The sequence below is a fragment of the Chamaea fasciata genome, unplaced genomic scaffold (assembly GCF_029207755.1).
Source record: "Chamaea fasciata isolate MVZ Bird 193981 ecotype frontalis unplaced genomic scaffold, bChaFas1.0.hap1 SCAF_26, whole genome shotgun sequence".
Classification (NCBI taxonomy): Eukaryota; Metazoa; Chordata; class Aves; order Passeriformes; family Sylviidae; genus Chamaea; species Chamaea fasciata.
Window position 1 is genome coordinate 6,421,393 of NW_027094111.1, and position 27,663 is coordinate 6,449,055.

Below are 27,663 nucleotides of genomic sequence, written 5' to 3' on the forward strand. Positions count from 1 at the left end.
CCTGCTCCAGCAATCTGCTCCCTGGAGGAATCTCCTCATTGATCCAGAGATTTCCATCACGCTGCATTTTAATTTAGCCCAGAGTATATTCTACCACCTGAGAGCTGAGCATATTTGGTGTAGGATTTTGTGCTGACACCCAGGAAATGCCAGATGCTCCCTCAGGGAGCGTGAACCAAAACCCTCTTTGTGTTAAGAGTTCAGATAATCAGGATTTATCTCCTCTGTCCCTGGCCACCCCGCTGAAGCACCTTCCCAGCTGGGCTGTCAGCCAAGCCACACGTTCCCTTCCAAGCTCCCTAATTCCCATCTGCCCAGTGACCTTCATTAGGGCACTGGCCTCAGCCTCTTGGCAACCATCAGGAGTTTAAAGACCTCAGGGATGCCACCTCCTCCCAGCTGGCATTTGTAGGTAAATCAGCTTCTTCTTTCCATGTACAGCTCTGCACACCACATCCCTTCCCTGCTGCCCTGCACTTCTCTTCTTTCAAGGCAAGCTTAACCAGCCATGCAACACTGACAAAGGGTAAAAATCTATGTCAGTCTTCTCACCCTGCAGGGAAAGGGCTCTGCTGGTGCCAGGGGAGTGTCCATCCTATGCTATGTATGTGGCAGGCCAGAGATGGACCTTCAGGCAGGAGGAAAAAGGTCTTCCTGCAGTTTTCTGACACCTTTCAAGGAGCTGTGAACTCCAGAAAGGTTGGATGGAGCAATGGCAATTTCACAAGTTCTTCTCTGGCAGGAGGAGAGCTGGGGCTGCCTCCTCTGCAGAAGCTGAGTTAGACCCCAGCAGTCAGGAAGGATTCTACTGCTCTCAACAACTCCCTGAAATGTTGAAGCCAGGTGGGGTCAGGTCTCTTCTCCCAGGTAACAAGTGATAAAGAGAAAACAGCCTCAAGCTGCATCATGGGAAGTTTAGATGGAGTATTAGGGGAAAATTTCTCCACCAAAAGAGTTGTCAAGCCCTGGCACAGGTTGCCCAGAGCAGCTGTGGCTGCCCCTGGATCCCTGGAAGTGTCCAAGGCCAGGTTGGACGGGTCTTGGAGCAACCAAGGAGAGTGGAAGGTGTCCCGGCCCATGGAAGGAACAACATTGTATTGAAGTTCCCTTCCAACCCAAAACATCCTGGGATTCTGTAATTCATATAAAGCAGCTCACCCGTGTGATGTTCTGGACTCGGAAGAGCCGGGACACGATGTCCTCATCCGCCACTCCCGAAATGTATTCCACCTCCATGGGGCCATACTGCTGGAGCCCTGGCTCAGGCCAGTACTGCAGGCAGGGCTGTGGAGAGAAGTACAGCTCACCGTGACTGGGAGTGCAGGCTGGGACACAGGGAAGGGCATCAGGCATCAGGAAACGCCTGTGAAGGGAGTGGCGGGTGCTGGAGCCCGAGGGGCTGCTGGCATGGGGAGGCCCCAGCGTGGAGTGCTGGACCACGATGATGCCATTTCTCATTCAGCACATCAATGGCCGGAGGATCTCCCAGGTTATTGAGGGATCAGAGATGAAAGGTCAGGCCCACCCCCAGCACCCACACAGCCCCCTCGCACTGCACAGACACAACAGCTGACACTGCCAGGAATGGACGCTGCTGTTCCAGGAGGATACGGGATGGGCTGTGCCCCAGTTCCAGCACAGACCTGATCCTGCACAGTGACAGAGCAGGGCTGGGCTGCTCCCAGTCGGCTCTCAAGCCCTGTTGGCTTTAGGAGCCACTCAGCCACCAGCAGTGACAGGAACATGGGATGTCAGTGCTACTCGACCCATGGCTAGGACATCCCACCAAGCCAAAACAATCCCAGCCTGCATCTCTGGGGAGCAGCCTCCTGTGTCCATCATGGCACTGATGGATAGCTCAGTCCCTGGAGCATGGGTGAGATTGTTTTCACAGTGTGACAGCTGGGAAACCAGCACCGACACAAAATATATGATGTTTGTCACCACACTTTCACAGGGCATTTAGCAACGCAGGTCAGCCACGGCCTGGGCCCAACTGCACAGCAAATGCGTCTCAGGAATAATTGGTTATTAATAGGGGCTATAAATCTCCAAGATCTCTGAGCCTTCCAGACTCAGAACTATAATTTGGATATTAAAAGTTCCCTTGGCAAGGCGTAGTTCAAGTGAGGGCTGTACCCTCAAAGTCACCTTTCAGAGCTGCCTGCTGGAAAGGTTGATTTATTACCTGTTGGTCTTACACCAGTAAACATTTAGGATCCAGCCAAATACTGTAACCCAGACATCCCTGAAGAACAGACTCAGGTAGGACTCAGTAATGAGGAAAAATGGCAGAGGGAAGGGAAGGGATTCTGTCCCTCTGCCCTGCTCAGGTGAGACCCCACCTGCAGAGCTCCTCCAACTCTGGGGACACAGACCTGTTGGAACAATGTCAACACCAATGGAACGCCAGTGTCAATTTGATGCCAATGCCAACTCAAAGCCAAGGCAATGTCAAAGCCAACACAACGCCAATGCAATACCATTGCAATGTCAACACCACGGGAACGCCAACGGCAATTTAATGCTAACGCCAACTCAAAGCCAACGCAAGATCAACGCAACACCAACACCAACTCAAAGCCAACGTTACACCAATGCCAACAGGATACCTATGCCAGCACTATGCCAACACAATCTCAGTGCAACATCAACGCCATGCACCCGGGCTAGGCTGCTGCTCAACACCTCTTTGGCTCCAGCTGGCCAGCTCTGTGCTTACAGGGGACAAATCCTGAGTGCTGCAGACAATCTTGTGTCCCCTTGCAGAGGAGAAATTGCTGAGTGAGCAAGGCAAGGGGCTGCAGCGCTTTCAGGGCAATGGGGACAGAGCAGGACAAAGCCAGCTGTGGGGCTGGCGCAGTCAGTAGGGCAGCAGCACTCACCCAGGCAGAGTTGGACTGATTGAGCTGATTGAGCATGACGATGGAGGTGCAGCCGTAGTCATACACCAGCCGCCAGAAGTCAGTGGTGGTGTTCTGCAGCGGGTGCAGGGTGACGATGAAGGCAGCGCTCTTGGTGTAGCTCTGTGGAGAGGAAAGACGAGCACCAGTAAGGACACAGTGATGACACTGGAGCCACCGTTGTCACACTCCAAAGAACCAGTGCAACCAGATGAGTGGGACCAAAACCCTCTTCTCCATGCCTGGACAGAGCTAGTCTTCCTGGCACAGCCTCAGTCCCTCTGTGCCCCGGTGATGGGGAGATCCAAGTCAGGATGAAAACACCCAAAATGTGCTCCCGCAGGAAAGAGTATTTTGCATAAATAATTAGGGAAAAGACGTCACCTTTGAGCCAAGAACAAGCAGAAGCTGTGGGTCCCAGAAGACCCCAGACCTCAGCTCTGCACCCTGGCCCTGACTGGAAGTATCACCCACGGCATCACCCCCACCCACAGCGCCCCACCACCAGGCACTGAGAGTAGCACAGACAACCACTGACCTGGGCTCAACTGTTTTTGGTTTTTTTTGTGGGGAGGAAAGAGAACCCCAAAGAAAAGATCCTAGAGACTGCAAGAAGGAAGTGGGAGGGAAAGAAATTACTGGATCTTTGGTTTGTGCTGTGAACAAGATACATCCCTCTTGGTCATCCTGCTGCTGGTTTGCCAAGGGACAGCCGAGCTCAACACTGCATCAGGCACATTTAAATTAATACAGTTTGGCTCAAATCTCTTCAGACACAGAATCAGCACAGCTCTCTGCTAATGGGGGTCCTCTGCCTGCTGTGGACCCTCATGACTGAGCTCACAGAAATGCCTTTATTGAACCATTCCCCTGTGTGTGGGCAGCAGTAAGACCCCAGCATCCAACGAGAGCTTTCCACCCTCAAGGAAGGGCATGAGTGCAGCAGGGGAAAAGAGATTTCACCAGTGCTGCCCAGGCTTGCCCTGGCACCCTCCTCTTTGGCACAGGTGTAAGTGACAGCAGGGTGTGGAGCAGGGCACTGCTGCACTGGCACCAGCACTGCTGACGGGTGGCACAGGCCAAGCTGATCTGACAGATGGACACACTGACTGAGCAAACCACTTTGGCACTTAAAGAGAATGAGACTTTTTTTTTTTTTTTTACCAAAAGAGGGAAATAGGTTTTATCCCTTCAGCAAGAATTTCATCCAAAGGGCTTTGTCTGTCTATAAAAAATATTTCATTCACTAACCCTTTAGCAGAGATTAAGGGAGGCTCAGTGATGCGTAATGATAAAATGGATATGCAAACAGCAAGCAAGCTGGAAACAAAACTCCCATCCCACTACGAGAGCCACTCCGCACCACCAGCAGCCCACTCTGCTTTACAAACTGCTTTTGCTGTGGGAGCAGGAATTAGGGAGATGGGAGCTGCACAGATATCCAGCCAGCTAAATCACCCACAGCATGGAAAACATATGGCTCAGCCTGGTGCCAGCACTCAGCTGTGACCAGGACGGTCTGGGGAAGATGCCTGAGGTGTGGGGGGTTCTGTGCTGCCCAGTCAAAGCATTTCAAGGAAAGGGGAGCGGGGCTGGTGATGAATGACCCCATTCCCCCAGTGTGGGCTTGGAGCCTGCAGCATCCTCTACTCTGCTTTGCGATCATCAGCCATTAGGAGATAGCTTTGTCACCACGGGGTCCTTTCCGACTGCACCAGGGGGGTGCATGGTGGCTCTGGGAGCAGTTCAGAGCACCCCCAATTTCATCAGGAGGAGGGGCAGAAGGATCACAGGGAGGCTGGCAGCACGAGGGGGGCTTAATGCTACCAACCTCCCAAAAAGCTTCCTCTCCCTCCCCTGCTCCACTGTCACTGCAAAATCCTGAAGTCCCTCAATGCCTGGCTTGTGAGAGCAGGAGGAAAGCTCTTGCAAGGTGCTACTGCACAAAAGAAGAGTACAGGAGCCCGTTACACCAGTCCCAATCCTTCCCTCCCCTGCACACAGCTGCCATGAGCCTTCCTGCCCTTGTGCAAAACGAGGCCATAAATCCAAACTGAGTGAAGTTTTGCCATGAAAAGTTGCCTGAGCCCACAGAAGCAGTCCCTTCCCTCACCATGGAACACTCACATCAGTTAAGGCCGCATTGATGTAGTTGTTGCTGTCTCCATCCACAGAGATGAGGAAGGGAAGGCATCGGTCGGGTGGCAGGACGTCCATGCTGCGGTTGCGCTCCCGGTTGCGGGGCAGGAGCGCGATGCTGCACTCCTCCACATCCAGGTGTGGGGTCACCGAGTTCAGCGTCTGCAGGTACACAAGTCCCCCTCAAAGCCCTGCCAAGTCCCCGCAGGGGTGGGCACCAGGAGGGGGAGGACAAGAAGGAGCTGCAGAGGGTTTGGGACACTCACCTGGAACTCCTCCCGCAGCTGTGAGGAATTGCTCTGTGGCTCTATCCTCACCATCTCCTTGTAGGTGGGCTTGAACTCGCTGGCAGGGATGCTGGTCTCCCCACACAGACAGGCCTCCAGGATGGCATCATGGATGAAGATGTACTGCTCCTTTGGGGAGGAGAGAGGACAGGGCTGAGCCTCCAGAGCTGGCTGGTGTCAGCGGCCCCACGTGTCTCCGGCTGTCCCCAACACCGCTCACCTCCGTCTGTATCATGTTGATCCTCCGTGAGCAGAGGGTCTTCACGCAGTTGTAGATGTCCACGACGCCCTCACACTCAGCCATGTCCAACATCACATCCAGGACGATGTAACAGCCAGTCCTCCCCGTGCCAGCACTGGGGATGGAGGGGGAAACAGCAAACACATTCCCAGTCTGTGCTGACATCCACACACAGCTCAAAAGGCTGCTGGGCACCAAGCAAGGTCTCAACACACAGACCTTTTACCAGGCAACCCCACAGGGCTGCCAGGGCCTCACACACCTCAGGAGCCTGGCTTAGCCTTAAACCTGCCCAAACATCCCTGCTGCAGCCCCAAGGGTGTGTGGTGGTCAGGCTGTGGGTGGGCACCCATGTATGAAGTTCATTTTTAATTTAAGAAAGCAGAACACATGGTTTTTGCAACAAAACTGACAACTAAACCATTTAGGTGCCAACAGTCCTCTGGGATCCTAGCCCAAGAGCACCAAGGAGGGCTCAGCTCTGAGCCCTGGGAAAGCAGGGAGGCTCCCCAGGCACGAGCAGGTCTGAATGCCCCAGGGAACACCCTCAGGGTAAGGCTGAGCCCAGCAGGATGCTCAGAGCCAGCCCAGCAGTGGTGACATCCCAGGCCCTGGCATGGCTGGAGTCATAGTCAAAGACCTACTGTGCCCTGACACCCCCCATGATGTGTCAGGAACAGAACCACACCCCTGCCCCTTTCCTGTAGAGTCTTTTCTAGTGAAATACTAATTTTTGGGGCTGATGAATCACTCATCGTGATTATCAGTGATTACAGGCTATGGGCGCTAATCACACTGGCTGTTGAATGAACGCTGATGAGACAGTTGACAGGAAGAAATCAAATAAAAAATAAAGAAATCCCTCCCACTCATCAGCTCCTCCCGGTTTGCCCAGTGGAGGAAGAGCCATTAGCCCATCCTGTGGGAATGCCTGCTCAGGGCACATAGAGCCACCAAAGCTGCTCAGATGTGTCACTCATGTCCTCCCAGCTCCGGTGTCCCAGTGGCCGAGCCCTGCAGGGACAGCCCTGTGGGTAACCCTGGGAATGGGGCTGTCCTGCTGCCCCCCTGCTTCTCTGTTCAGCCAGACCCCACATCCTGACCATCAGCAGTGGTCAAGCTGCCCATTGCCATTTCATCCTTGCCCACTGTCACTAGTGACAGGCTGGGGCAGCCCCAAAACAGTGCTGCTGCCTGCTTGTCCCCCTGCACCAGCCCCAGCCCCTCCTCCCTGCTGCCACCAGCCCAGTGGTGACATTTCACAGACAGATGCCATTGCAGAGGGACATCAAGGCCAGGTTGGACAGGGGTTGGAGCAATCTGGAAGGTGCCCCTGCCCATGGCAGGGGGATGAGCTTTAAGGTCCCCTCCACCCCACCGGTTCCACGAGCCCTGCCCGCACCTGCAGTGGATGACAACGGGGCCGGCATCGGGCGGCGTGGACGCTTTCACCCTGCGGATGAAGGCCAGCAGCCCTGTGGCGTGGTAGGGGACACCATGCTCAGGCCATGACATGAAGTGGAACTGCTTCACCTCGTGCCTGGCCGAGTAACCCCGCTGCAAGGGAAGGATGAGAGGGCAAGGTCACTCAAACACTTGATTTTCTCAGGAATCCATGATTTTGCCAGCTCAGCATCCAGGCAGATGGACCACACAGCAGTCACACACTTGGGCAGCCCCACAGCTCTCCCCTCTTGGCTGCAAGAGGGTTAAAAATCACCAAGGAAAAAAAGGAGGAGATGGCAGCAGCCACAAGTCTCCCTGCCCTATAAACAGAGAGTAATTTGACATTCCTGTAGATTAAGGGGTAAATTGCACTGGCTCCATCTCTAGTTACTATGCTGCAGAGCGATGACTGCACCTCCAGCCAAGAGGAGAGGAATGCATCCTTCACCCCCACCACACTCACACGAAAATTAAACGCTCGCTGTCCAGACGAAGGTGGGACTGAGCCACTCGCCCAGCACAGGGTGCAGAGCCAGGGAAAATGCAAAGGAAGGAGCGACTGGTGACCCCATATTGGGTTAAAGAAACAGGATACTCCTAAATGCCAAGTTGTGGAGGGTGAGAGATGCCCGAGAGGGGGCCTCTCCCTGAGGCAGGGTCAGGCAGGGGCAGGGCCGTACCCTCTCGAGGGCGAAGGTGCGCACAGCGTACTCAGCCAATGTCTCTGACTCCACCAGTGTGATCTTGATGTCCCCGTACATCTCGGAGTCATCTGGCCAGTACTTGGAGCATTTCACCTGCAAGGGGAGCACAGGATGGGGGTTTGGCTCTGTGGAGGTGGCTTCCAGCAGAGCTGGAGCCTGGAGCGATGGGATGGGATCCTTACCCGGCCCACCTCCACCAGCTTGGTGATCATCACGATGCTGGAACAGTGCTCCTGCCACACCATGCGCCAGAAGTCATACACCATCTCCTGCTTGGGCCCTGTGAGACACGGTAAAAGCCCCCATGGATGGACAGGCACCACAAGCAGAACCCAGCCCTGGCAGTGGGCCAATGCCACCATGTCCCCACTCCAGCCTCTGAGGCACAAACAGCTTCACAGCACCTCAGAGCCCTTTTCCAGGACTGTGCAGTGCCGAGGGGAGGCAGGAGGGGTGGGCGCTGCTCTACATGGGACCCCTCCCTTCTTTTCCTGATCCTGCAAGGCTAATCCCACCAGAAACAAAACCTGGCTGCTACATCAGGAGCTGAGGAACCACTGGCTTAGAGGGCAGGGCACGACTCACCTTGTGTGGCTATGAAGTGGTTGGACCTGTGGTAGCCCTGCAAGGGAAGCAGAGACATCAGTCCCAAGCTGGAGCACAGACCCTTAGACATTTCCCAGTCACCCAACTGGTAGAAATTCCCCACAGCCACTGGGCCAGGTTCTGCAAGTCCACTGCAAGAGGGAGAGGACGTTAAGCAGCCATCCCACACTCAGTACATCCTGTCCTGGGAGGGTGCATCTCCTGCATCCCACAAGAGGCTCATGTAATGCTGAACCCGCACCTCTGGTCTGCACAGAAATCCTTTATCAGCACCTTAAGGGATCCATGAGCTCCATTCCAGCTGCCACCACACCACTGGCCAGGAGAGCCCCATTAGTGACCCCCCACTCCACAGCAGCCACCTGGTGCTGAGACAGTCCCACTCCCCTCCTTCATCCCAGCTGCTCAACCCTTAACAAGGGCATGCCAAAGAGCACATTCCAGCCAGGCTACTGCCAGAGGGACTGTGAACTTAGTGTCTCACACCCTGGCCATGGGTCCAGCAGAGTTAAACCACACCACATGCATGGAGGTGACAGTGGCTTCTCCATCCCCCATGGGTCTTTTCCCAGGGGATTTTTGTGGGTCAAATTCAACTCCTTTCTCTGAGCACATGGGTCCTGCTTTCAATGCCCCAGTGCTACACAGACCTTGCTCTCCCACTCCCTGGACCATTCCCAGGCTTATGGACACATTTTCCCAGCCTGCTTCTCCCTCATGGTATTCAGACCACACTGCCCAGGGCAGGGCCTGGCAGGAGATGGAAGCAGAGAAGGGAGGAGAAGTGGAATAGTCTACTTACTTCTCGGTTAATCCGAATCTTAACGATCCCGTTGGGACACAGATTTGAGAGAAAAAGATCAGAGATATTAGTGAGGCACAGACCAGAGAGGGGTTAGAGCACCCGCCCCAGAGCAGGCCATGGAAAGACGGGCAGAAAGGACACAGGGGACACAGACAGGCCGAGGGACACTGCTTGGGCATGGGGATCAGGCCACCACTGACAGACAACACCCTCTGGGCAGGAGGGAAGACTGGAATTTGCTGCTGCTTCCAGGAGGCTGGAGCCTTCCTGCACCTGCTTTAGTCTCAGCATCACCAGAGGTGACAGGGGACATCACTCTGGGGGACACTGCTCTCAGAGGACACCAGGGCTGGGCTCTGCCCGGATTCACACACACCAGCAGGATGGAGGGGTGCCCCAGTGTGAGCCCCAGTTGGTCCCTTGGTCCTCTCAACCTCTGCATCCCTCACCCAGGGAGACGGAGATCCGCGGCCACATGAACAGGTGAGGGGGAAGAGGATAGAAAAGCAGAGAGAGAATGAAAAAGAAGGGACAGAGAAGGGAGAGATGTAATGAGCAGAAACTGCTGATGAACGCAAATCAGGCAGTGTGTTCCAGGAATGCACTGACCAGCCCACCCTGGGCTGTCCAAACTCCTCCAAATGCTGCTGGACAGACCCTGAGATTCCACAGGAAGCTCCTGTTGCAGCCCAGAGCCCCAAGGACACAGGCCCCGTCCCCACTTACGTCGATGTAGTTGGCATTGATGTAATCAGAGTTGGGGTCACCCAGCAGTGGGTGCAGCTTCACGCGGTGACGGTCATCTGGGGAAAGGGAACAAGGACCCATCAGTGCCTGGTCACTCACCAGGGCATCCCGGGCAATCACTCTGGCCGAGGAATCTGCAGAACACAGGATTCTGAAGCTGTTTGAGGTGTCTAAGTCTTTGCTAAAGGCACTCACATGTGGACACATGATCCTGTCTCCCTTTGGTCTTGTCTTTCTTCTTAGAAGCATCCCAGCCTTCAAAGAAGCTCTGTAAGGAAAGGATTGACATCTCAAGCTGAGGGCAGGACTGTAGGGTCCCCCCAGCCCCAAAAGCTCCCTGGGGAGTATGACAGACAGGGTGGTCCGTCGGTCCCTCCACCCCAACACCTCGCTCCTGCAGCCCCAGTTCCACCTCCACAGCACACTCTGCCAGCTACATGCTCCTGTTGCATCCATAAAGTAGTCCATTTTTCAGCAAATTACAGACTGCCTATTTTTTTTTCCAGGGTTGGTTGTAGGTTTTTTTTTTTCCCTAAACCTCCCCAGCTCCTTTCTCTCCCTAGCACAGAACAGGTTTGTGTGTAATAACAGTGACATTCATAGATTGGCATAAGAGGGGGAAAGTGGAAGGAAATTACATGTTTTCTCCCCTCCCATAATATCTGAGTGCTTTCAAATGACTAGTTCCAAGAACATACAGCAGCTTTTCAAGGAGCACTAATGATTATTGCAAGCCCTGGTTTGTCCAATGTGTGAAAGCGGAGGGAGAGCTCCTGTTCTGAAACAGCTGAGCATTAAACAGTAATTTCACTAGGAAATTTCAATCTCTAGACCTGTGGGACACCAAGGAGTCAGGAAATGACCCCACTGGCTGTTCTGAGGCAAAGACTTGTAAAATAACTGGCTCTGTTACGAGTGCTCTGACCTGACCAGCTGGGATGGACATGATGCTGCCAACAACTCTTGGGAAAGAAATCCCTCCCCTGGCATTACCCTCCCCAGCATCCTCTCCCGAGAGTCTTCATGGTCTTGGAGCTGCCAGATTGCAGAGGATTTGCTCGTCCTTAGGCTATGATCATGCCTATCACAGGCCAAGTGTGCTTGAGAGCAGAAGATGACACAGTGATGCCCAGGAGAGGGAAAAGAAGGAGCAGCCCTGGCCCTTGCAGGAGAGCTGGGATGATGCACTGCAGACAGGGTTGGTTTGGCTTACCTCAGGGACCTGCTCAAGCCAACAAAAAACCCAGAGCTGCCTGCTCCAGACTCAGGGACACCCCCCATGCTGTGATCTCCACCTCCCATCCAGAGCTCCAGACCTGCAGCATCCTCTCCTTGCACGCAGATCCCATCCATCCTACCTCCCACTCGCCCTGAGACACTAGCACAAGTTGTCCCCACCTCATACTCCTGCTTGAAGCCGTAGCCTTCCGCCGTCTTCATCTGGTTGATGTGCTGCAGGAGGTCGGCCACGCGCACGGCCGGGTGCAGCTGCCCAGTGTGGTACGGGGAGCCCTTGCGGCCACACTGGCGCCGTGGGGAGCCCCCCAGGAGGCTGCTGGACTCGTTGACCACACTGCTGCGCTGGTCACCTGTACAAAGGATGGACAACCAGGGGCTATCAGGGCAGCAAAACCTGGGGCTGCGTCCCCATCACCTCCTCACACCCGCAGAGGGGTGGGGGAAACATCCCCAGAAGATGCTGCAGGCCCTCACTGAGGACCACCAAGGGTCCAGCCCCCAATCCCACTCCCACCTCCTTCATGTTCTTTGCAGCTCCTCCTACACCACAAAGCCAAAAATGCCCAGTTCAGCCTTTTAGGACCCCAGCAGATCTATTAGAAATCAGAGGGCAAGGTCATAAGGGGATAACAACCTCATCTCCCATCGGCTGGAACAATGAGCTCTCATACAAACAAGCAAGAGCTCCACACCCAAATATTCACACAAGATCCTGAGCTGAAAAATCGCCTTGCCAAAGTCTCCAGCACAGCTTAACAGTTCATTTCCCTCACTGCTAGAGACCAGCACTGGATTCCTCATGCTGCCACAAATGGAGCTCACTGCTGTTTGATGGGGGGTCTGTGCAGTATTTACCTGGTTTATGCCTTTATGCCTGGTCCCTACCAGCAGAGCCAGGCTAAGATCTCACCCATGTTTGTCAGGGCAAGTTTCCACACCAGATCCCAAAATCTGGGTTTGCACAAAAGGTTGTGCTCTGCGCTACTCCCAGAGATGGGCAGGCAGCTACAAGGGACATTAAAGCCCATCCACTGCCACTCCCTGCCACGGGCAGGGACACCTTCCACTGTCCCCAGGGTGCTCCCAGCCCTGTCCAACCCGGCCTTGGGCACTTTCAGGGATCCAGTAGCAGCCACAGCTCCTCCGGGCACCCTATGCCAGGGCCTTACCCCCCTGACAGGGAATTCCTTCCCAATATCCCATCTAACTCTGCCCTCTGGCAGTGAGAACCAACAGGACAACACAGGAGAGTATCTCCACACCCCATGACCTGACCAATGGGCTCATCAGCTGCTGGGATTAATGAGAAATTAATTAACTGCTGGCATTTGCAAGGTGCTGTCACAGCCACACGCTGAGGAATCACTTGGGTTTCCATGAGGATTAGTGACTTTCTTTTAAATGCACAGAAACTGAAGCATGGGGGGGGAACAGCCACCAACCAGTTACCAAGTCATTCATTTCCCTTTGTTAATAAAGGAGGTTTGCAGGCAATGGAGAGGCTCCCAGCTATGGCAGGCAGCGCAAGCTCCCCAGCTCAGCCCCACCAGCCTTTGAGTTTCAAGCACAGCGACCAAAGAGAAAATACACCTAAGCTAGCTCTATGTATTAAGAGGAGGAAAAGTTTGCCCTCTGGGCTTTAATGATCCATGAGACAATGGCAGGAAGCACATTAATCCCACAGCCGGTGCGGATGAGCCGCGTGCAGGCAGCATCTTGCAGTTACTGTAACAGATGTTATTAGCATATGGCTGAAACTGGGGCATCCAAAGAGTTATTTTACAACTAAATCAGCATGGAGACACATCCTCCAGTGGGTGTGAAGTTATCAGTCTCCCTCTGATGTGAGCACAGGGGCTCTTTAACCCTTCTAAACCCAGGCTGCGTGGGGAAGGCTAGGGGAAAGCTTCCAACCTCAGTGTAAGCCAGGAGGTGGGATTCACCGGTTCCAGGGGGGCTGCAGCTGGATCCTGAGCCCACAAATGGCCTCAACGTGCCCAGCCATAAGCTCAGATCTCCATGAGAAGATAGAGACCCAGCTCCCCATAAGAACTTCCCCTTCAGCACAGCCTGGACGGTGGCAAAAGCTCCAACACTGATGAAATTCGTGCCCTTGGAGATTCACACAGGGCAGGGAAGAGCCTGCTATGCCACACACATCCATCTAAAATAGATGTAACACTAAGCCTTCAACAGAATCACAGAATATCCTGAGTTGGAAGGGACCCACAGGGACCACTAACTCCAACTCCTGGCCCTGCACAGACACCCCAACAATCCCACCTTGTGCCTGAGAGCATTGTCCAAACACTCCTTGAGCTCAGGCAGGTTGTTTCTGTGATCTTTCAGGGTTATTGGGCGCCTTTGCTGTGGCTGGAAGGAAGCAGGGATATGCCAGGGTCCCCATCCTTACCTTGGCTGCCACAGCTGTGGGATGGGAGCAGGAGGATGCTCGGTTACCACCCTCACCTCTGTTTCCACAGCTGTGGAAGAACAACTGGAGATGCCAGGCTCCCATCCTCACCTCTGTTTCCGTAGCCATGGGTGTCCATGAAGGACAGCCCCAGGCGCTCATCCTCCTGCAGGGTGCTCTGGTCGGTGAAGCTCCTGTCGATGGCGCTCATCATATGCGTCTTCTCGTGCCGGTAGTTTATGGTGGCTTTGGTCATATTCACTGGTTTCCTGCAGCGGGGAGGAGCAGATGTGAGCAGGGCTCACCATCAGGTGCTCTAAGGTCCCCTCAAAGCTCCTGGGCTCAAATTATTCCAGAGAGCAGGACGGATTATTTGCAGCAGTGAAGTCGTCATGCCTTCGTGCCCTGCTGCCCCAAGCCAGCCACAGCCACACGTGCAGTATCCCTCGCTGCCTGCAGCAACTCCAGCTGCTCAACCTCAATGTCCCCTCCCGTCCCCTGCCCTTCACCAGCCAGGAGTGCTCCTTGTGCAAAGGCTCTCTCCGGCCATTTCCCATCACATGGATCTGCCCCAGCCCTTCCAGCCCCATTACTCCAGCCATGACCCCCTGGTCCTAACTGAAGGTGTCCCTGCCCATGGCAAGGGTTGGAATGAGATGAGCTTTAACGTCCCTTCCAAGCCAAACCATTCTGTGATTTTAAAGCCACGTCAGGGCCCAAATCCATCCCAAAGGATAGGCTGGACCGCCCGAGTAAACCCATGCTCAGTACCCACTGCGGAGGCTTTTCCCCCACGCAGGGTCTCTATTTAGGACCCAACAAAAGATGCTGGGAAATCCCAGTTCTCACTGGGAAATAGCCTCACACCCCAAATTCATGTCATTTAGGCAAAGAAACCTGAAGGACTGTTTTTGAGAGGCAGCACCAGGCTCCAGAAGCCAGAGCACTGATTAAACCAGAAGGATGAACAGGAGATCTGAGCCCATGTTAGCATCATGGTGGGGCTGGAACATTGCAAAGCATTGCTAAAATCCAAAATTCAACTCAGAGTCACTGACCCTTCCCCTTTACACTGCCTCCTGTCTCTAACAAGCCTGGCAGCATTAGTTTCCCTGATCCAAACAGATCCTTAAAATGCATCTGGCAGAGATAAGGACTTGTTGGAGCAGCGGGGTGAGGGGGGCGGCCAGGAGGAGGGTAAAGCAGGAGAATGACAATTACTTACGGGTAATAGGAGTAAGAATAGTAGTTCCTCCTGGCAAGCGTGCAAAGAGAATAGCAGAAATTGCATAAGCACCTCTTCTCCAGCATTGGAAAGGGAGGTTACAGGGCAAGTCAGCTGCCAGAAAATTCAATGCACCATAAAGGAATCAGGCTCCCCTGTGACACCCACAGGTTATTTACTCTGGGCAGGAGCCAGCATCCTGATAGGAGAGCACAAGCTCTGGCTCTCAGCGTGACCACACTTGTGGGTGTCCACGGCACCCTTGTCCAAGGGGTTATTCCATCATTTTTAAGAGCGAACAACAAAGATGTCCCAAATGTAGGGATTTCCCCTAGGCTGCTGGTTGAGGCCCAGAGGAGGAGACGGGGTTGTAATGTCACATTCCCAGTGCACCATTTACTAGAGACAAATGTATTACAAGGCTGCATTTCCATTCCACCACATCAGTGTTTCTCCAACGGCAAAGCGCTCTGGAGAAGATTTATTAGCTCATCCCAGCTTCCCAACAGCCCCAAATTCAGGGCTCTCAGGAGCAGATCTAATTTGTGGCTCTGGTTTATCCTACGACAGGTTCATCCCGGGGTGCTGAAGCAGAGCTCCTCCTCCTCCTCCTGTCCCACAGCACTGGCAATGGGAATGCAGCAACCACACTCACAACTTCCTGCCCACAGCATCACCTCCCAAAACACATCAGCACTACTGGCATTTGCTCCATCAGGGAAGGATCCAGTGGAGCCAGGAGCCAGCCCTCCACCTCAAACTGTGCAGGGATGCTACAGCCCCCCTCTTCCAGCAGCATAAATCTTCAAGGATCCTTCCAGGGCGCACGGAGCCATAAAGAGCTTTGCAGATTTACAGGGCCAAGGCTCTGCCCTGCTGTTTTTCTCTCCCTCTGGCTATTCACGTACTTTGTTCCATCCTCCCAAGCCCTGTGTTTAATTGCTGTCCTTTATCCCAGTTCTGAGAGGCCCCCCAGGCCTGGCACTGCCTCGAGCCCTGCACGGAAGCAGCCACTTTTCCAGGGCATTGCATCCATGTGAAAAGCAGCGCCTGCATCCCCAGTGCTCCCAGGCATGAGTGTCCCAAAAAGCCCTCACCATCCTCCCTCCCATTCCATGAGCTCCCCCAGTACAAGGCCACCATGATGGCCACGGCCATATCCATGTTGGATGTGCTCATGCTGGCCTGGCCAAGGCAACAGGGAAGCGCAGAGGCAACAACTCAGTGTAGATCAAGTGGATTTTTGTAATTTTGGGCTGGGGGTGCAAGGCTGCACACCCTGGGGTCCCTTGGCTGCTGTTGGCAGGGAAGAGCTGGTGGGATGGGGTCAGCTGGGCTCAGCACCGGTGCAGGGCTTGGGCACAGGCCAGAAGCATTTCCATCCGTGCAGGATCACCACAGCAGCACAGAGCCAAGAAGCAGCAGGAAAGAGGCAAAAGACCAAAAAATATGGGGAAGAGGGACACGGAACAAAACTGCAGAGGGGAAAGGGAAATCCTCAGGACTTTGCTGCTTGGTCCCCAGTGTCCCCTGCCGTGCCTGGTGTCACAGAGCACAGGGACTGTGTCCAGTGGGATGCACAGACACACAGCGACACAGCTTGAGGGAGTGTCTGGAGCCTGCCCAGCACAGCTGAATCCACACCAGTAACTCCAGTTAGTGCTGGGATGGTAGAGAAAGGCTGAGCGGGAGGGAGGGAGGGAGGGAGGGAGGGAGGGAGGGAGGGAGGGAGGGACAGATGAAGCACCAGCCCAGGCCCCCTTACCCTTTCCGAATGGCAACGATGATGGCTCCCAGCAGGATAATCAGGACGATGAGCCCCCCAGCACAGATCCCCAGGATCAGGCCCATCTCCTCCGAGTGCTGTGATACCTCCAGGGGACGCTTGCTCTCTTTGCAGGCAGCTGCCGGGGACAAGGACAGGCAGGACACAAGGGTGCTGTGAGCACCCACCACACTCCACTCCGGGGGGATTGGCAACATCAGACATGAAAATGCTAGGATTCCTCCCATGGGATACTTGTTTCTCCATGAACAAACATTATTCCACCAAGATGCTACAGGGCTCTGCAGTGCCACACTATGACCGTAGACAAGTTCCTCTTCTCAGTTCCAGTGGGGTGAGACAGTCCCTTTGTACACCTTTCATCACACCCCACATAAGATCATCCATCCTTGGATTCAGCATCCAGCACCACCACTCCAACCTGCCACCTCCACCATAGCAACAGCATTAAGAAGGAAAATTCAACCAAGGGAAAAATCCCAGATGCCAAAGAGAGTGGGAAACAAAAGAGCATGGGGTGGGGCTGAAATAACCCATCATATGCAGCTCAACCACCAGCAGTGCTGGTCCCAACCCACCAGCACAGCCCCAACCACCAGAGCAGCCGCAGGGCCAGAGCCACAGCCTCAGTGGGATCGGGAAAGGGAGGGCTCACCTTTGCGAGCGATCCGGACACAGTTCAGCCGTGTTTCCTACGGAGGTAAAAAGGGGGGTCAGTGCTGGATGAGCATCCCAGCGGCTCCACTCCCCACTCCCGCCCAAGCGAGGCTGGGTGGGCCCAGGGCTGGGCCACTGGTGCTTCAGCCCCCAAACTGAGGGAGTCTGGGGGTGATTTGTGCTGTAGTGCCCAAAGAGCTCCTGGGGACCCACATCCCAAGAGATGCTGCTGACTGACCTGTCCCCAGCACAGGTTTAGCCAGAGCCACTGCTACTGGCACAGAGAGGAAGGCAAAGCTCAAGAGCATGGGAGGACCCAGCAGGTGCAGCCAAGTCACGTGTCACCAATGCGCCACCAGCTACAGCTAAAACATTCCCAGGCTGTCATCCAGAGCATCATGGGTTTGTCTTCCATCAGTCAGTTTCAAGCCCCAGTCCTGGTGCTCGGCACCTGCTGCCAAGATTGCCATGAGGTTCCAGCTCAAGTCTCCAACAGTTTTAACATTTGCAATTTAGGGATGGGTTCAGCTAAAATATTCCATTTTTCCACATATCCAGCTTCTGTTGCAAAATATAAAGCACCATTTTTGCAGCATTGTCTTCTTCTCCAAGCATCCTCGAGTCTCTCAGGACACCAGACACCAATGCTGCTCCATCCACCCTCGGCCCAAGACCTGCCCATGCCACATGCCCAGGCCAGGGCCAGCTACAGCACTGCTCTCCCTGGGATCTCCAGCTTTTCCTTCTCCCGCTTCTTGCTTCATCTGGCACAAAAACCATGAAAAACCCCAGCTACGATCTAGCGTTTTTCCAACATCTGAAGGTAGCTGGGATAAATCCATTGCCTTCCAGCAGGAAAGATGTAACACAGCATCCAGCGGTGCCAGGCAAGCCAGAGCCGAGATCCTCCCTGGCTCTCTCAGCTCAAATTACAACGCAGCGTGTGTGAAGGATCCCGGAGCAAAGAAAAGGACTCAGTGACCATTTTCCAGCAGGACAGAGATGTGCAGGATGAGGATGCTCCTGCGAGTGGGACAGGAGCTGCTGGAGCAGGTGATGCCAAGAAGGATCCCCACAGGGTTCCAGGGGTCCTGCCGGTGGAGGAATCAGCATGGGGGATGCAGGGGGTGCAGCTCCGCAGAGAGAACTGGCAGCAGCATGGAGGGAAGGGCAGCCCAGGAGCTCCCAGCAGTTCTCTGGAGCTGGGACTGGCCATCCTGCCAGCGCTGGGTCCCAGCAATGACACACAGCTCTGGCTGCCCAAACAGACCTCCTCCAACCCAGGAGCAGCTCCAGGAATGGGGTTTCCTCTGCACTGGCGCTTGTTGGTGTCCTGGCTAGTACTGCAGTGGGTGGGGGAAATTAGGCTACTCCACCCTCAGCATCAGCCCAGAGATAAGGACAGGCACCACCCAGGGGTGCTGGAGTAGGACACCCACTCATGCCACAAGGGTGGCCTGGAGCACCAACTGCCCCCCGGCAGGACATCAGGGGTAAACCCAGAGGGTGACCCAGGAGAGGTGGATCTAAAAGTAGTCCCATTTTTACCAACCCTCAGACCCCAGCCTGCCTTTACCTGGTCCAACCCCTGGCTGGAGCAGTGTGCCAGGGCTACTCACCCCTTTGAGGTTGCTCATGGCCTGGAAGTAGATGAGATAGGCCTTCTTGGGCTCCAAGGGTGGGTTCCAGTAGCCACTGTAGGTCTGGTTGTCCCCCACGGTGAAGGGCTTGGCCTCGGTGAGGCTGCTGGCAGGCAGCTCTGCCCCGAAGTAGTGCACCGAGCCGCGGGACACCGCATCGTCAAAGGTGAGCGGCACCGGGAAGCACTCCTGCCCCCCCAGCTCCCGCTTCAGCTTCTTGGGCCGGTCCTCCTCCACAATCACTTGATAGGTGCTGGTGAGGGCCAGGTACGGGTTAGCTTTGGTAAGAACAGTCCTGCCCTCCTTGGACCCCGCTGTGCTACCCCGTTTCGGGGTCTTACCCTCCTGCAGCCCCGACCTACCTGATGGGAGCCCCTCTGCCCTGGGCCGGCCGCAGCAGCACCGTGATGGTGCTCTCTGACTCGCTCAGTGGAGATGGCATGTCCCCGTAGTCAAAGGTGGGAGCTGCAATGGGAGCTGGGGTGAGTCCCGGGTCTCCTCTGGGTTAGGGGGAAACTGAGGCATGAGCAGCTTTGCCCAGGGCAAAGCATTACCCATTGGTGTAATTCAAATTATTGCTAATAAAGTAAAGAACATCTCCAGGGAGCTGAGAGAGGACCCCTAGGTGTGCAAAAGGGAGGTTACCAACACCAGTCCAGCAGAGGGGTAGAAACCAAGAGTGGGATCCAACCTCAGCAGGACTCAAATGCTCCAGTCTTGAGATGTGCCCAAGAACAACACCACTCAGAATCACTGGCAGTGTGAGCTTCCCCCACCCCAGGGCAGAAGCACACCTCAGCCAGCTCAGCGGCACCCTCAGACCAAGGTGGGGGACCCCCCTCATGCCTGGCATAGCCTTGCGGTCCCCAAACCAATGCTGGAGCCGCTGGGGTCCAGCTTGAGCTGCTTTGTCCCAGTGCCCCCATTCACGCTCAGCTCAGCCCATTTGCTGCAGTTAATGCGGTGCCATGGACATGAGCGAAGAGCCCCGAGTACTGCACAGCTTATTAACAAAGACAAATTAATCCCTTGCTCTGAGAGCTCAGACAGCACCAGTCACCAGCACTGAGCTGGCCAGACTTGCCAGACAGGGACCCACCAGTCTTGGGGACTGCCCAGGGGCTCACAGCACAGCTGCCACCACCAAGAGCATCTTTCTATGGCAGCATCCAGCCATCAAACCACTCCCAGTCACCAAAGCCACAGGAATGAGCCAGAAGCTTCACACCACCATAGGACACCTGAGTGGAGGAGAAGCCCCAGCAGCAGGAATGGAGTGGTGGAACCTACCAGAGATGTTGGTGGTGATCTCGGTAAGTGCCGTCTGGCCAAAGCCCTTGCCAGTGCGGGCCCGCACCGAGAACAGGTAGGTGGTGCCGGGGTGGAGGTTGGAGAACACGTGGTAGGTCTCGTTGCGCAACTTGGACACCGTGCGCCGTGGGCCGGGCACATTCACCGCAGGGTCTGAGGACTCGATGCTCTGGTAGCTGATCTACAGGGACAGGGCACAGCATCACCCATGGCCATAGGAGAGGGGATTCCACCGGATTCGGGTGGAGAAGGGATCAAAGCGATTAATTCAGAGGAAGGGACAGTCACGAGGCAGCCTGGAGGCAGTCTGGGACTTTTTTGAGGTGAAACAAAAGCAAAGGTTCACTGGAAAAGCCAAAGAGCTCAGGGGTAGCAGCAGCTGTCTCTAATCCCTGTGGCCAACAGCAGAGGCTGTTCCAGACCCCTCCAGGACACCCCTCAATAGGACCCTCCCATGTCCCCCAGGTGTCACACTGCCAGGACGTACCTCGTACTGCGTGATGAGGCCATTAGGCTCCACCGGTTCCTCCCACTTAAGGAATATCATGTCCTCCAGCGGGGTGAAGGTGAGGGACTCGGAGGCGATGCCACCAGGCACTGGGGAAGGAAAGGAGATGTGCTTGGATGCAGCTAGAAACCAGTCTGTAAGGAGAAATACTCCAGGAAACCCCTCTGGGTGGCTATGGCAGTTGTGCCCTGTGACCGAGCCACCACATTCCCTTTGCCATGTCACCCATCTCCAGCATGTGCCAACCAGACAGGGCTGGTGGCTCCCCAGAGAGATGCCTGTTGCTTTGATTTTTTCAGCCTTCTGATGTTTTACATTTCTGTACTGGAGTTCTCACACATTGTAACATAAACAAAAAGTGATGTTTTAAAAGCTGTGCATTCCTTCCTGGGGAAGGACAAATTGATAGACTTCTAGGTTGACCAGTGGAGTCAAAGAAGTGTCAACCTTGTCCCCCAATCCCTCATCAAACTCCAAAAACTACGGATAGACTTCTAGGTTGACCAGTGGAGTCAAAGAAGTGTCAACCTTGTCCCCCAATCCCTCATCAAACTCCAAAAACTACGTAAGTCAAAATCCCAAATAAGCTTCCTTCTTTTTCGTTCTCACAACCTGACCGAGTGAGTGTAGTTCTTTTGTGCCTGTCTAGCGACAGACACCCAAGGCACCGATGCTCCTGGCCCCACTGGTGACACTTTGCCATGGGAGGGGAAAGTCTCCACACCAGCACAAACCCCAGAAGTAGCACTTCCAGCACCTCAGCCCGGGCACCGGCAGCAGCACAGGTGCCTGAGCTTTGCAGCATGATGAAAAGAAATAAATTCCCTTTTCCGCCCTGGAGCCATTAGCATCCTGTGGAGACAGTGCCAGCGAGCAGCAACATCCTCACATGCAGACGGCCTCGACGTGGCCCAGCCTCCCCTCTAATTAACACCACCACAATAATAACTGTAATCACTGACGGCAATCAGCGGAGCCAGGATCAATATCCGCTCCCTTTTGACAGATTTCTTCACCCGAGGCGGTCAGCAAGGAAAGGCAAGGCAATGGCTCAGGAAGGCACCAGCGGCATCCCCCACTCCCAAACCGTGCAGGGGACAGCAGCTCTTCTCTCTGATTGGCTTTTTTTCACAGCTTTTGTTCGGGTGTAATTACTGGCCGGGAGAGAGAGATCGCCTCCCGCGCTTCCCACCGTGCAAACTCGTGGTTTCCACCTGATTTACAAGTTAATTTAATCAGAGGCACTGTGTCCTACACGTGTACACAGGCACTTATTAAATTCGGGAAGAATTACAGAAACCTGTAGGGCAGGAAAGTGTGTACCTACAGAGATTGGTTTTTAATATACAGAACCTACACTATATATAATTATATGTTCTTTTCTCTTATTATATGTAGCCTGCATTATATAGACAATTCTCTCTTATTTTCTGTTATTATATGTTGTATCATTGTTATTGTCTATAGGATAATTTATATAATATCTTAATATTATAATACCTATATATTCACATATGTAAGTATAGGTATTGTGCTTTTGTCCCAGGTTGAGAGAGGCAGAGGATGCACACAACAGCTCCCAGGTACGCACATACCCCTCTGCTATCCATATTTGCACACACATTTATTTATGGAATTATATATATTTACCCTGGTTTGCATTGCATGCACCCTGCCTGCACGGGGGAGAACTGACTTCCCACAGCACCATCACACCACAGAGGTATTTCCACAGGTCCCTGGGACTGAGTTTCATTATTTCATGCACACGCAGAATTAAATCTCCAGCTGTGGGTCACCTGGATCCATAGGGGGCACTGAAACACCAGCTGGACAACCTATGGATGCAGTACACTTTCCTCGGTGTCCTGCCCACACACCCAGCACAGCTTTGCCCGGGGTCCAAGAGGGATGCTGTAAACAACAGCCTTGGTTGGGCCCAGTCACTTGCATTTTCCAGCCCAAAACCAGGGTTTCCCACTTGGGATGGGGAGCTGCATCTTTGCAGCCCAACAGCAGGCCCAGGGGATGCTTTTTCCAAAACTGGCCTCGTGCCAAAATAAACTACAATTAAGAGTCCTATCATTAATGAGCCTTTGACACCTTGGTTTACTTGCACGTGCAGCTGTTCATCCTGCAGTTCTAGGAGCTCAAACCCTCATCATCCTCCCAGGCAGGCTGGGCCAGACATGTGAGGAGTATCTGCCACATATCCATAGGAGGATGATACCCACAGATCCATCTCCATGAGACCAAATGTATACATAGCCTGAAGTTCAATCCAAGGGGGAAGCCACCAGCCCCAGTTAACTGAGGCACAAGGAAAAGCAGCTGGAGTGATTACAGTATAGCAAAACGACATCTGGAGCTCCTGTATTAATATTCCATAAGCAAACGGCTGGAGCAGTCACAGCCCAGTGAGAACTGGAGCAATTAGAGCTGGAAAATAAACCACTGGCAGGGTGGAGCTGGGTGTCCCTGCTGGGGCAGGCTCAGGGCTGGGGATGTGGAAAGGGCTGGTGTGCAGAGGAAGATACTGGATTCAGGCTTTGAAGATAAAAAAGGACCTGGAGACACCTTTAGCTCTGCTCCAGCTCTTCAGGCTTTGCGTTCCAGCCTGGGAGACAGGAGTGAACATTGCACACATAACGGCAAGTCCTGTGCAGGGGAATTCTGTGGCAGGCTTCTCCTCAGGGGTTCTCCAGAGCTCTGCAGCCAGCTCAATCCTTTGGAATCACCAATTCCTTCACTTTAATTGCTGGTTCTTGATGCTAAAAAGTGCTCTGGAGATTAATTTCATTCTTGCTTAACAGATAACTCCGTGAGAGCCAGGGATTCTCCAGCCACACTCAGCCCCGAGCAGTCAGCAGTGAGAGACCAGCCCTGGATGTGGCCGTCACTGATGGGTGGCACTGGACACACCGAGTCAGCTCTGTCCTGTAGCTCCTGCCATATCCACTGGATCTACAGAGCCCAGAGTGGCTCAGGCACTGTTGATGGCATGCTGCAGTCAGGGTGAAGGGCAGGTGAAGCCAGACCTGGGAGACCTTTCCAGGAGCCTCAACATGAGCAGATCCTCAGGGAAGGGCTCAACAGAGCATGAGATTCCAAGACCAAGAAGTCCTAGATTAATACTGGAGTGTCCATCAAGGATGTCTTCCCGCCAAGGTGACAGGGAACCCAGAAAGGCACAGCCAGAACAGGGAAAACAGGAGCAAAGCTGCTGCCAGAAACTGGGGCCTTAACACTGCAGAGCTCTCTGCACAAACCCAAACCCACTTGAGAGTAAACTTCACCATGGAAGAGCATTGGGGAAGCCAAGAAAAGCTGCACCTTGCCCTGGTGAACAGCACTTTCCCAGAAATGCAGCAGTGCTGATTCCTTTGGCAACCAAGCAGATAAAAGATGTCACCTGAGCACAAAGCATTGTTTTAATTGCTGTTACGGCTGCCAGGCTTTGGTTCCCAATAACAGGTGAGTGAGGATGACTCGTGCTGAGAGAAGCTGAGCATAAGCCAACTCCCACACCCTCCATTGGACCAGCTATGGGTAAAATTCCACTTCAAGGATGAGGGCAGTGTGCCCACAGTGACATTCCCATCCAGCCTCCCAGCCCCCCGGGCATCTCCCTTCCCCAAACACCATCACTGCCCCTTTCTTTCACCTCCTGTTGCACAGGTCTGGGGCTGCGAGATCCTTCTCACTTCCCCATTGGCTCAGGAGATATTCCCATCATGCCCATGGGCCAGGAGCCAGGGATGCACACGTGCCACAGGAAACACCCCAGCAGCTCATCAGCTACAGAGTTCCAATTATGGGGGCGATGCACCTCCCCGAGCACACTCACCATCCTCATCTGTCTGGAATATCACCTCCTTGCCCTCCTTGCGCCCCTCAGGGTTGGAGAGGATGAGCTTGACGTGGATGTTCTTGTAGGGCAGCAGGTTTTTGATGGTGTAGCGGTTGGCATTCCGCTCCATCTTCACGCACTCCTGGAAGGTCTGGTTGTGGCCGCTGCCCACGAAGTAGCGGTAGCACAGGGACACTGTGTACGTGTGGCAGCGGGTCAGGTTGTAGCCCAACGGCTCCCACTGCAACGTCAGCTGTCTGGACTGGATTTCAGAGAAAGCCAGGCCTTTGGGGGCTCGCATGGGCTCTGTGGAGGAAGAGAGACGGGGAGAGGTGAGCGAGGAGGCAAACATCTCATGGATTTATGTGTCTTATCAGGGTAGACCCTTGTACAGCACAGGGACAAAAGGGACAAGTGCAGGGAGCAACCCCGATTGCAAAACTGGGACCAGCCCCAGCACAGGATGCTGCTGCCCTGCAGACAGGCCTGGGAACATCTCTCAGCCACCAACCCTGCAGGGACAGCAGTCCCCACAGGCTCGTCCTTCCCTGTGCAGGTGAAGCAGGGTACCAGCCCCAGGTACCCAGAGAAAGGTGCCTGTGCCACGGGAGCCCGCGTGCTGTCATCAAGCCCAAGTGAGGCTCTTGAGACAAGAGGGACCAAGTGCCATCAATGGGAGGGAGTTTAATCAGCTCTAATTGGAGTGAATGGAGAAGTTAACAAGGGGATGCCTCTGCCAACAGCACACACAGACACACACACGTGCCTTGGGTTAGCTCCTCTCCTCACCACAGGAAGAGGAGGCTCGGGGTGCCAGGAGAGCTCTCCCAGGGATGCCATGGGACCCACCTGCGCACTTGGTGCGGCTGATGAGGGGCGGCCCCGGTTTGCCCGTGCCCCCCTCGCCAGGCCGGGTGAGCAGGACGCTGATCTCGTACTCCGTGTCAGGGTCCAGGTGCCAGAGCTTGTAAGTCTGCATGTTGACAGCGTGGACCTCCGACCAGGGCCCCGAGGTCATGCGGTACTCGATCTCCTTGCGCACGATGGGGCCGTCGCCAATGATGGAGTTGGTGTTGAGCTGGATGATGAGGTAGGTGGAGCCAGCCCGGAGCAGCTGGGGTGGGGCAATAGGGGTGGGGGGCTCTGGAAGAGAGCGCAGAAGGGGCAGGTGGAGCATCCCCAGAGCCAGGCCAGTGCTGGCACAACCACAGGTACCACAGTTTTATTTTACTGTTTACAGGCTGCAGTCAATACACTTCCAGTGTCTCTTCCCACACCAACCCACCACTCAGGCTGGAGAAGAGAACCTTTGGAGTGACCTAACTGGCCATCCAGTATCTGAAGGGGCTACAAAAGAGATGGAGAGGGACTTTTTACAAGAGCATGTAGTGACAGGACAAGGGGGAATGGCTTCACACTGACAGAGTAGGTTTAGATTAGATATCTAATTCTAGAAAAGATTCTTCCCTGTGAGGGTGAGGAGGCCCTGGCACAGGGTGCCCACAGAAGCTGTGGCTGCTGCATTCCTGGAAGTGTACAAGGCCAGGCTGGACAGGACTCTGGGCAACCTGGTCAAGTGGAAGGTGTCCCGGCCCATGGCAGGGGGTGGAACTGCATGAGTTTAAAGGTCCCTTCCAACACAAACCATTCTGGGATTTGTGCTGCAGAGCACAGAACAAACTCAGATTCCCCACCCAAAGGACATGGGAGTTACTCAACTACAGGAAGGCACCACCCAGTCTTCAAACTTCAGTCTGTGCCCTCCATCACTTTCAGAAGGCTTTAACAGCTGCAATAGGACTTAATCTGATCAAACCTTTATTATCTTTATAAGTCGCACAGCCCAGAGTGGTGCTGCACAGTTTCACCATAATTAATTAATTCCCACCTACTGCAATCAAAAATAAATGATCTAAGGCCACCAGAATGGGATTTTCTGGTTTTATGCTGCACAGTTCACATTAAGCAACTTGTCCACAGTGAGAAATTGCAATCCCAGTGTCCCGTGCATCCCACCTTCCTCTACACACAGTGGAGCAGGAGTGGCCCACCCATGACCCAGAGTGGGCAAGGGCAGGTCACCCACCTTTGACGATGAGCTCAGCAAAGTTGGAGACGCCGGCGCCACGGGCGGACTGGGTGACGCAGCGGTACAGGTCCTGCTCCGCCTTGGACACTGCATCCAGCTGGAACGTGGCCAGGAAGCGCCGGTGGCTGATGTGCTTCACCGAGGCAGCAGGGACCACCTCGCCGCTCTGCCTCTGCCCAAGGGATACACACGGTGTCACAAGGGGCACCACGACACCTCTGAAGCCACCAGGGGTGGCCCCAAAGGATGTCTGCTTAAAAGCAGGGGGATTGCCTTTTTTCCTGCCATGTCCAGCAGGGTTTTCTCCAACAGGAAAGCTGTGTGTGGGGCTGGCTGTGGCGGTTTCACCACCACCACCATCCCTCACCTGCATGAGGAAGCGCTCCGCCTCGGCAGCCTTGCCAGCAGCCACGCACTGGAAGGTGGCGTTTTGTCCTGCATTCACCTCCACGTCACCAAGGCGGGAGAAATGGGGCGCTTTTGCTGCCGAGGGACAAAGCAAGAGATGAGGAAGGATCTGAGCTCCATGGCAGGAGACCCACGGCAGCACTGCTGCAAAAAATCCCTCCACATCCATAAACCCACCAAGGATTTCAGAGCTGAGCCGAGCTCTGGACAGGCCCAATGCCCACCCTCCCAGCCTGGCTCTGAGTGAGGCATGTCTTCCTGTCCCTACAAAACAAGCCAGTGTCCCAGGGAGGGATAAGCCTTTCTCTCCAGCACACGGCAGTGCTGGTGCTAGATGCAGGGTACGGGATTGATAGAGGGGGAAGCCTAGAAGAAATAGAGGGTGATCCCAAGAGCCAGTGTGTTGGGACTGTCTGGGATTTTGCGTCCCCACCAGCCCAGGTAGCCCCTCTTGATGGGAACACTCAGGCCTTGTGTTCAGTCTGTGCTTTTCCAAGATTTTACAAAAACTAAAGCAATGTTCGAACCGGTGGGGATCGGGATGGAGATGCAAAAAAGGAGCCTCAGAAGTGCCCAGGAGATGGAGCTCCACTGGCCCAGGTAACATCAGGACACCAGGTGCCAGCAGGCTGCACCTGGCATTAGGTCCCCTGCTCTCC

The 27,663-nt window shown here is 54.4% G+C and overlaps 1 protein-coding gene across 3 annotated transcripts in view; it reads right to left on the reverse strand.

Annotated features, from left to right (window-relative positions):
• PTPRU (protein tyrosine phosphatase receptor type U) overlaps positions 1-27,663 on the reverse strand; it is a 56,617-nt gene that overhangs the window by 7,642 nt on the left and 21,312 nt on the right. The window contains exons 5-29 of one of the 3 annotated variants that reach the window (XM_066204228.1): positions 26,964-27,079; positions 26,594-26,768; positions 25,357-25,650; positions 24,505-24,813; positions 20,637-20,746; positions 20,129-20,330; positions 19,201-19,303; positions 18,818-19,091; positions 17,197-17,233; positions 16,521-16,659; positions 14,756-14,785; positions 13,642-13,799; positions 11,277-11,467; positions 10,074-10,146; positions 9,858-9,934; positions 9,129-9,146; positions 8,306-8,342; positions 7,903-8,000; positions 7,697-7,813; positions 6,973-7,127; positions 5,550-5,685; positions 5,309-5,458; positions 5,031-5,204; positions 2,886-3,026; positions 1,159-1,284 (exon numbers count right to left, since the gene is read on the reverse strand). In XM_066204228.1, coding sequence (XP_066060325.1) covers positions 1,159-1,284; positions 2,886-3,026; positions 5,031-5,204; positions 5,309-5,458; positions 5,550-5,685; positions 6,973-7,127; positions 7,697-7,813; positions 7,903-8,000; positions 8,306-8,342; positions 9,129-9,146; positions 9,858-9,934; positions 10,074-10,146; positions 11,277-11,467; positions 13,642-13,799; positions 14,756-14,785; positions 16,521-16,659; positions 17,197-17,233; positions 18,818-19,091; positions 19,201-19,303; positions 20,129-20,330; positions 20,637-20,746; positions 24,505-24,813; positions 25,357-25,650; positions 26,594-26,768; positions 26,964-27,079 — 3,440 coding nt within the window. The remainder of the gene's footprint in view (positions 1-1,158; positions 1,285-2,885; positions 3,027-5,030; positions 5,205-5,308; positions 5,459-5,549; positions 5,686-6,972; positions 7,128-7,696; positions 7,814-7,902; positions 8,001-8,305; positions 8,343-9,128; positions 9,147-9,857; positions 9,935-10,073; positions 10,147-11,276; positions 11,468-13,641; positions 13,800-14,755; positions 14,786-16,520; positions 16,660-17,196; positions 17,234-18,817; positions 19,092-19,200; positions 19,304-20,128; positions 20,331-20,636; positions 20,747-24,504; positions 24,814-25,356; positions 25,651-26,593; positions 26,769-26,963; positions 27,080-27,663) is intronic. The other 2 variants (XM_066204230.1, XM_066204229.1) reach the window with 2 other exon arrangements.